General features: G+C 43.1%; 1 protein-coding gene across 1 annotated transcript in view; it reads left to right on the forward strand.

Moving 5' to 3' along the window:
• Positions 1–4,953, forward strand: part of INSYN1 (inhibitory synaptic factor 1) — a 46,031-nt gene extending 41,078 nt beyond the window's left edge. Inside the window, exon 4 of the mRNA XM_088446217.1 lies at positions 4,047–4,953. Coding sequence (XP_088302343.1) covers positions 4,047–4,637 — 591 coding nt within the window. The 3' untranslated portion in view covers positions 4,638–4,953. The remainder of the gene's footprint in view (positions 1–4,046) is intronic.
• The last annotated feature ends 5,577 nt before the right edge of the window (positions 4,954–10,530 follow it).

The following is a 10,530-nucleotide window of genomic DNA, read 5'->3' on the forward strand; positions in this document are numbered from 1 at the left end:
CAATGTTGGATATCCTTTCAATTAATACATTAGTTCAATGTGTCAATAATAGATTCTATGTTTCTGCGTATTGGTAAATACAGCAATTAGGTCTTTCTGTATATGGTCCCCATGTGAGCAATCCACTAATTAGACTTTTTTACACTGTAAAAAGTAACATGTTGAACTTGAAACGGTTACATGTTCCAATAGTTCTTATTAGTCAATCTGTTTGTATTCACACCAGAACACAGCGCTTCACATATATTTCTCATAAGTAAGACATACATACATAATCATATCAAATACAAAGTTAGTTTATAGGAATAGAGCAGTGCAGGCAGAGACTCCTGGGGTGATTCAGTAGTGGATGGAATTGCAAAGCTGCACGCAGGCATATACTGTAGTGTGTAGTGCATGCAGGCTTTGCAATTCCGTCCTTTCAAATATGCAAATGCAGCAAGAGGTGTCTGACACCCCCTGCTGAATTTGCGATCCCAGCACTGCGACCAGGGTCACAGGCTGGGATAATTATCAAGACCATCGGTGATGGTGGACGGCGCCGGCCAGCTGAGTAAGCCTCAGCTTACACGGGCTGGCCGGCTTGCGAGGCCACGAAATTGCATCCGTGGACCGTGGCCACTTAGAAAGCTTCAGAGGTGAATTCATAATCGGTCAATCAGAAGCAGCTAAATAGTGCTAGTGACTCTTCATCTTTAGCGTGAACTTGCACCAGCCCTCAGATGCTCGCACCAGCCCCCAAAAATTTGCACCAGTCCTCAGACACTGGCACATCCTCTCACACATTTGCACTAGCCCTCAGACACTGACACCAGCCCACAGACACTGGCACCAGCCCACAGACACTGGCAAGTGACACTGCTGCAGGTGTGTATGTCTGCCTTTGCTCACAATTATATGAACAGACCAGGGGCGTCTTAAGAGAGGAGGGGGCCCGTGTGCACTCCCCGTGAAGGGCCCCCTCCACTCTCCCCGGTGGCCGGCAGCCGACTGACACGGCTAGCCAGCCACCGGGGCCTTAGTAGACTCCGGGCACTAGAGTGTGCCCGGAGTCTACTGCACATGCGCAGAACGTCGGAAAAATGGGCGCGGCGGCCATTTTCCGGTGTTCTGAGCAGCGCTGACACCCGACGTGGGACCACAGACAGGTAAGTCTAAAATAATATGGGTGCAGTGTGTGCGGTGCGGGGCCCCCCTGGACCCGGGGGCCCATGTGCCCTGCACACACTGCACCCATTATAGATATGCCACTGGAACAGACACATACTGTACTCTGCATGTGTTTGTATTACCTTTCCTTCCCTCATATTGCATCTCCAAGAATGAGATATATCAAGCCTTCTAAAGATGACAAGAGAAGTTGTCTATAGCAATCAATCAGCTTCAAGCAATCATTTATCAAGTACATGCTATAAAAGGATATCTCTACCTGTACAATACATCTCTTTTCAAGTATGAGGAGACACAAGCACCAATTCTGCCTATGGAAGCAGGCAGATGCTTTTTTGTAGGCATGAGCTTCAAAATGGTCACTTGACAGATCGCTCAGCAAGACAATTAGTACTGTATGAGAGAGATACAGAACCATGCTTACACTTGCAAGATAGATTGTATATGAGGCAAAGATTTCTCTCGATTCCCACAATATTTTTTGACTCCTTTGTATATAGTATTCACAGTATATTGCACACATTAGGGGTGACTTCAGAGAAATTTAGAGGAGGATGCTCAACACAGGGGTGTTTCCAACACTATTGTCATGCCATTAGACCCCTCTCTCATCATAATGTCCCACACACAATATCATCATATACCCCATAAATCCCTCAACATTGCCACCTCCATTAGCTATGACCATATTATGCCTCACAGTAGTGCCCAATTCATATAAAATAGAATAGAACAATGTATTTTATGCATACCTCCCAACTTTCTTTTAGTGCAGCTCGCCTTCGACATGTGCCTGGAAAAATGGTGTGTCCTCATTGCAAGGGGTATGGCGTGTCCTCATTGCAAGGGGTATGGCCTCAAGTGATTTGCCAGGCACATGAGCCACACCCCCTGTGTTTGTCATGCTGGCAGCATACCCAGCGCTCCAGGAGCTTCTGGGCATGAACCCAGTCCCTCTCTTCACTGAATAAATGCAGTGCCAGCTTTAGAGCACTAACACTAGATGCTTCTGCACATAAGTCTGCCTAAGTCATAATTATGTGAATACATATTTAAGGTACTCAGCCAACGCTCACCTGCGCCTTTCCAGTCAAAAGGAGTCGCAAGTGTAAGATGCGAATAAGGGCCTGATTCCGGGCTGATGTCGCTGCTGCTACTGTACGTCTCCAGCGGCTGTGTGAATATATGCTTATGCCGCAGGAGGCACATTGTGTAAAAATACGCCCACTGCCAGCTTCTCTGGTCCGCTGCCCACGTATGAACACACAGCATTGGATCAACATCGCGACCATCGGTCACAGCATCGGACCTCAGAATGGCTGACACAACTATGCAGCCGGGGCCAGTGAAACTGCGTTAAAGGACGCAGCCACTGGTTTCAGCACACCCAGAAAATGGGGCAGACACCCCCCTCATTTTCTGTAACGCTCCCCATTGCCACCCCGAAATGCCTACAGCCTGTTCAGGGCACTGCAACATTGTGACACATGCGTACTGCGGCTCCAGTACATGTGCAGTCCTGAAACCTTTGGTCAATAGTGATCGAATCAGGACTGCGTCCACGGCTGAATTCGCCCCTACACAGCATAAGGGATACATTTTTGGGTGTGCACAAAATAAAAATGCATATTTTATTGAAAACAGATACACATTCATCCAATTCTTATGTACCCCACAGTATTTAAGTATAGAAGTGGTCTGGCAATAGAGGAAGCAGAGCACTGCCCAGCTCAATTCAGAAGCCATGAGTCAATCCATTTAGATATCTGCTCCAATTGTATTCCAGTTTTCCCAGGGCGGTCTTCTTTTTCCAACTTCAAATTTTTTATGCAAAAGACCCACAGTATTTTCTCATAATTAAAATTTTTGATGAACCCATAGTGGCAAAATAATCAGAGATGTGCGAGTTTGGTTTTACTCGGATATATTCGGATCTCAAAAACGGCATCTTATTGGCTGTCGGCTATCACGTGTTTTGGATAGCCAATAAAATAAATCCGAACTTGCGATAATTTTGGCGAAAAGAACAGAGTAAAACCGAACCCACACATCTCTACAAATAATTTGTATGTGGTTCCTATAACGGTCTTCCTTATTAAGCGTTATTAGCCCAAGGATATTTTCTTGGCTTTATACATGGTACGTGTATATTTCACAGAATTTGCATGACACTGGGAAAGTTTATATTCAATGCACTATTAGGCACCTCTGCCTTTATTCTTCACACACATACACATATATATATATATATATATATATATAATCAGAAAGAAATCACTCAGCACTCCTTTCTGTTCTTAAACATCCACCTAGGTGCCCTCCTGAAAATAGCATAATAGTATATAGATGCGGCACCACTGCCAGGATTTAATATTGCAAAAGAAACACCAAGAGGCTGGTATCCGTGTCAACGTTTCAATTTAACACCATACATTTTCATCAGGACCGATGATGTAAAATTGAAACGTTGACACGGATACCAGCCTCTTGGTGTTTGTTTTTCAATATTAAATCCGGAGAGTGCAGCCGCATATATATATATATATATATATATATATATAAAATCTAAATTAACTGAACACCATGGGAGGTGTAATTCGGCAACAGCTAAATTGGAGAAGGATGCCATTGGCCCTTAATACATATTATGTGCAAATCTTAATACACTTATTTTCATCTTCTCTACATCAATTATCCAGAATATGTAACCATGATTCTAACAATGTGTTTGTGATATAGCAATTATATGAGATCATGGAACAGAATTTAGGAAACAACAATAATGTAATGCTGTATTGTTCTTATTAAGCATTTATCTTATAGGTAGTTCACTATCATGTGGACAAGTTCCTTAACTAATTATATGTATGTTTTAGGTGGTGGAGCAGATAGACAGACTTACTTCTGACTTTGAATTTGAACTGGACACTGATGACTGGACCCCTGGAACTGTTAGTAGCACATCCAGCAGTGAAAAGGGGGGTCCACTGTGTGACCTTGGACCTCTGGATTTCCTGAGTTCAGACAGTTGGGAATTCTGTTCTTTTCTTGAAGCATCCACTCCTTCTGATTCTGGAGATGGCTCAGACCGTCCTCCTGACTACAGGCTACTTAATGGTGGAGCCACTCCCAATGGGCCAGACTCCTCAAGTGAAGAAACTCCTGTCCCACCACTGAAACCCCAGCCAACAAGGACCCCTGGCTCCAGAGACCGGGTAAGGTTCAGTGACAAAGTCCTGTACCATGCACTCTGCTGTGATGACAGTGAAGATCCCCCATATGGCCAGGACACTCATCGGGACCCCCCAAGAGCTGCAGTCCATAGTGCTGCTATACGGAGCAGTAAAGGGGGAATTGCTGGAGTCAGGAGGGGCACCCGGAACTGCAGTACCCAGACTGTGTGCGACAAGAGCACCCAGACTGTGCTACCATATGTGCCAAAAAAGGGAAAGAAGGAGCAGAGCTGAGGAAAAAAATATAAAACTTGAGCAGTTTGAATGAGTGGAGTGAATGAGTAGATGAAAGAACAGATCAGAAGGGTTTTATATGCTTAGAAAGCAGGGTGGTTAGCTAAGCAAAACAGGTGTCATGTTGACATCGCTGCACACTTCTATACTATGGGCAATATATGGTGCACTTTTTAACCTTTCTTATGAACTATGGGGGAGAGGACAATAGAGCGGGGCTCCTCATAACCCACCCTGTAACCTCACATCTTCTGCTGTGACCTCACATCTTTCTGTCCCTGCGCCAGCAAAATCTTCACCTCATGTGTATACTATTAAAGAGAAAAAATAAAATCACTGATTTCAAAGCGTGTTTTATCAAGGAAGGGGATGGTGATGATGATGACAGTTGTCACTATTGTGTGAAATGTCTGATTGTCTCAGGTTTACAACAGGGTTTTCCAAAACAGCTGAGCCATTATGCTATTATAATGCCATGCAAAGGGCTTCTGTAATAACACTACGCACATGAAAACAAAATGGAGGAGCTCAATCAAAAAGACGCTCCTGTAACTGGGGTAATTGCTCTCAAGAGGTCATTGTGCTCTCTGTTGCACCCCACCAATTTCAGAGCTGTAATGCCATTGCATTTCCAGACCATTAATCTTCAAACACTCCACTTACTGTGGCGTTCGATTCTCCAGAGAAATAGAAAGTGAACTTGTGTGCAAGAAAATGAAGTTAGCAGGATTAATAATTTAATAATATGTGTTGAAATGCCTCCAGTACAAACAATGTTTTTCTGTCTATTGAAGCAACACAGAAGTGGCAAACGACCAAGGTACAGATAAAGAATAGCACTTACTGTTATACTCTATGTACTACAAGCCCTCTAATATACAAATATGCCTCCCATCATTCCAGAGGAAAAATCAAGTCATACCTTATCCCTTCTATCTATCCAGCTGTAACGTACAGATCGCTATAAATGTGAAGGTGAGTTGTTATTTGGGAATCATTCTAAAAATGTCAGGTTTAAGAATATATTTGTGATTTAATTCTAATGGAAAACAATATGATTTGTGCCTGTGACTTGACAAATTTAAGTATTTAAGAAAAAAAGAGTTGGCATGGGGCTATGCTGTTAGCTGGAAACATAATTGCAGTTACACATATTTGCTTACTGTACATTACCCCCTAGGGCAGGCCTGGCCAACCTGTGGCTCTCCAGCTGTTGTGAAACTACAAGTCCCAGCATGCTTTAGCAGCTGATCGGTGGGAGGGTATGCTGGGACTCGTAGTTTACAACAGCTGGAGAGCCACAGGTTGGCCAGGCCTGCCCTAGAGGATAGATGTTGGAGATATGCAGGACCAGATTAAAAATGGAGTGGATAGAGCTCTAGCTCCAGACCTCCACATAAAAATAGGCCCCTTCATCATGACAGCATGATGATAACCAGCCACCAGCTGGTCACTCAGTTAGCCATAAATCATAGGTAAAAAAATTGTATTTATAGTTCTTTCACAAAAATATGCAAATGTTTCTATTTTTTGTAGTTAGGGAGATATTTTGGCTGATAGTGTAGTGGTGTACACACGCCTACATGGCCCTGGCCACACCCCCCCTAGTTACGCCACTGCTGATACTGTAGGGGTGTACACACGCCTACATGGCCCTGGCCACCCCCCCTAGTTACCCCACTGCTGATAGGTCCTGGCCCTGGTGGTATGGGGGGCATAAACAGGGAGGGGTCAACTTCTTTAAATAAATTAGTCTAGGGGCTATTTAAAGGTTTTGAAGTTTGAAGAGCCTGTTACAGTGGGACAGAAAGATTTATAAAAGGGGAGCATTATTAGAAGGTTGCTGTAGAAGCACAGAGGTCTATTAGAAAAGTTTATGGGTGGGGTCAGTAATACAGGTGAGATAGGAGTTAAGTAGAAACAGTTATGAAAGGATTGACATTTTTCATTTTATTGTAAAGTTTAGGGGGGAGGGTTAATGATGGAGGTACAGCAGATAGGACAGGATGGGTAGTACAGAGGTGTCTTACAATAGCATTTATGATTAATTGATTAATTGCATCGGAAATAGTTATTGGTAGGCCAGGCAGGACGAGACTGCAATTATCAAATCAGAAAAATATAATGGAAAGGATCATGGAGTTTGGCGACATGTAGTCAGGAAAGGTCTGTTTTGAAGTAACATGACTTGGATGCAAAATAAAAAGTGCAGAGACGAGGGTGACGGAGGCAGAGTGAGTTTGGGAGTAGGTAGGATGATGGTACAGTCAGTGAAATGATAAGACACATGAGACTATTTAAATGTTGAATGACCTTTATTAAAAGTGACCATTCTTGTTTAGAAAGGTGTATCTAAATGTCATCAGCATGGGGTTTATACACCCTGACATGCATTATAGACACTTCGATGAACAACATAGACATATACATCTGTTTCCCATCACTCTGCATGTGTTACATTTCTATTTATACTATTGTTGATGATGTTGTAAGAAGAAGAAAAAAAAAATTTCTGTTAAATAATTTACAGAGTTAAAGTCACAAATGTGGGATTTGTAGCTGTGTAAATCAAATTAGAAACCAGATTTCCTGAAAGAAAGTGTGACAATGGCGTGGTTTAAGGAGTATAGGTAACATGATTGGCAGGAGAAACGTTATCCCGAGCAGCTGGAAGACCTGGTTTGGAGCAAGAGAGGCTAGAGATTAGGAATGGATGGGTAACAAAACAGACTCTATGATGATCTGTAAGTATGGGTGATTCAGCATACACACATCAGGCGCATCTACACATGTGACTGAAGGGGCATATCCAGGCTGTAATGGCAGGTTCTCTCATAGGCAATGGTCAGTGAGGGATGGTCGATTGTGGGCTATGTAGAGCTGTGTGGAAGCATAAAAATAATTTTCAGCCTAATATTTTGCACAAAGTATAGGACTGGTACCTGTGTGGATTAATGATGATGATGGGTATCAAACCAAGCGTGTGGATACACAAAGGATGCATACAGCTCTGCATACGGACAAAAGGTATGCATTTAGTTAAATACGAGGGGGAACATTTATAGCCAACTTGTGTTTAACTGTTAATCAGCCCCACAGTGGCATATGACAGGAAAAGCTATGGGACATATTCAACTAATTGGCGCGCTGGACGGGATTCATTTAGCGGGGATTCCACACGCGGGTGTCCCTGAGACCCCGCGTGCGAGTCCCCTGCTGTTTGATTTTACCTCGCACCTCATGTAGGTGCGAGGTAAAATCAGCGTGAGGCCGCCCTATTCGGCCTCGCGCGAGCATGAATAACACACTGATTCCGCAGTTCTCGCGTGGAAGTCCTGTTTTTTGACGAGGGGAAAAAGCTATTTTATTGAATAGCTTAACCCCACGCCGCGGGACTTTCACCCCTCAATTACTCGCGGGAGAAGTCCCGCGGGTAATTGAATATGCCCCTATATCCAAAAAATGCTCTCATATAACTACTACAGTAAGGAACTATATTGTCCAATCTTTAGGGGAATACTATATGTTTGTCCAAATTATTAGCAGTAATAGAAGATAGAGCAGTATAGTGACTGCGATAGTATCAGTCTATAGGCAACAGAATCTATGTTCTCATCCCTCTTCCTGACCCTCTATGTTTCTCTTTTCTCTGGCTGCCGACGCAAGACCAAGCAGTTCTGTGAATTTACAGTAAGTAAAATAGTGGTGGGAAAACAACTCCTAAACAACACACCCCAAATCTTTCCATGGTCTCACAGAGGAAGGGCCATTCAACAGAGTCAAATGCTTTAGTAGCATCCATGAAGATTACCACGACCTCAGCCTCTTTGTTGTGGGACATGAGGAGATGAGTAATATAACATCAAGAGATTTACCACTGCCTAGCCATAAAAACCATCGAATCTGGGTGAACAATGGATGTATAATAACTAGGTTAAGGCTTGATGGCAACATTTTAGCCAGTACTTTAACAGCAGTGGAGAGCAATGTTATAAGGCTATAGAGGCAGTTCTTACCAGGCTTGGGCAATGGATTAATAAGTGCCTCAGACATGGAGCGCACCAGGGCTTTAAGGTTGTGTATGCCATTAAAGGTTTCAACCAGTTTAGGGCCATAAAAGTCAGGATGTTTTTTTTTTTTTTTTTTAATTAAAGTTCAATGGTAACATATCAGTTAACCTGGCCTTAACATTTAAAGCATCTATTTCTTCCAATGTGAACCCAGCATCCAGAAATGCACATGCTTCAGCTGAAAACATTGGAAAATTGCTATAATCCAAGTTTGCTGACTACAGGAAGCCCGAAAGGCATATAAAACCTTATATTATTGAAGAAATACTCCTGCTATCTCCAGGACCTAAATTCTTCTATCCTCATCAGCACCTAGACTCTCTGGGATAGCAGCTTTGGCTCCCTGTACCCTTGCAGGTATGCTGAGCAAGCAGAACCACTTCTTTCTGCATGAGCATATTGCACATGTTCAGTAACAGTTTACACATGAGACTTGTTGGGAAGATGATCAGATGATTATCTCTATGCTGACAACCACACTACATAAGAAGAGTATAATCTATCACCCACATATAACCAGGGGTGCCGAGAGGGGGAGGGAGCGGGTACTAGTTAACTGGGCCTGGGCTTGCTGGAGGGGCCCGGCGGGGGTCTGACACCTCCACCATCTCCTCCCTGTCAGCTGAGCAGCCCAACCCACACTGCTGTTTGCTGGGCTGCAAAGGGAAACTGCTTGCTGTCCCAGAGAATATGGAGTGAGGCAGGATTGTCGTTGACAGCAAGGTAACACTGCTAGGAGGCCACAAATGTTGATCCTGCCCCATCTGCATGACCCAGAATGGTTTAAATATCCAGTAGGAATTGTCCTCTGTACAATTAAATCAATACACAGGCAAATGAGAGTGGCCTGAGATGCCTTTAGAATGGTATCCATCCTCTAGCATTAATGGCATTACACTGCAGGAGACCAGGGCCAGATAATTCATTGAAAAGTTGCTGCAAATGAGGATGCATAAATCTCCAAACATCCACCATGCCCAGTTCCGCCACAGTGCTTACAAACATCATACCCTCTGCGTGTCACCAGGTATTTTATTCCATCGCTTAAGATGTTTATCTGATACATTATTAATGTCACCAAAGCATCCTAAAGTTTCAGTCTATCAAGTACAAAACAGAGATGTTTATGAATAAGGATTGAAACCCATTTCGAACAGGAGGTATGAGTAGCATGATATGCCTAGGAGAGGATCTTGCTACCCACTAGGTGATTCATCATCAAGCATATCACATGAGATTTATACTTCTTAACCTGCCATAGAACCAGAGATCAAATTACTTATTTTCTTATTAAGGCCCTGGACATTTCATGCAAGTTCCCCAACAAAAGAGTTTGGCATATTTCTCATGAGAAAACCAATAAGAAAGGGTGTAAAGAGGGTGGGAGCTTTCCCATAAATGGCCATCAAGCAAGGAGCTCTCCAGCAATATAATGTTTTAGTACATACAATATCAAGCAGCAAAAAGTAAAAACAGAATAGCAACGATCAAAGGCCCATGCAGCACTAGTATGAGGAGTAAAGCCAGAATAGTAAACAAGCGACTGGAAAATAGAACCTTGAGCCTCAAACTTGCATCAAGCAAAGGGAAAAAGCCCCTGTGATCCAGAGCACTGCCGAAACCCACCAGCATACGAAGGTGCCATATAAGAACAAATCATAACAGTATAGGAGCGATTGTCAAAAGAGAAAAACAAACATGACATAGCATAAAACATATGGAAAAATGCTCAAAAAGACTTTAGTCTCAGAGCAATACAATTTAAACAGGGCATTAGTCAAGAGCAATGAAAGCAACAAAACAGGAAATAGCTACGAAATAAA

Source organism: Taudactylus pleione, unplaced genomic scaffold (genome assembly GCF_031769625.1).
Source record: "Taudactylus pleione unplaced genomic scaffold, aTauple2 ptg000019l, whole genome shotgun sequence".
Lineage (NCBI taxonomy): Eukaryota > Metazoa > Chordata > Amphibia > Anura > Myobatrachidae > Taudactylus > Taudactylus pleione.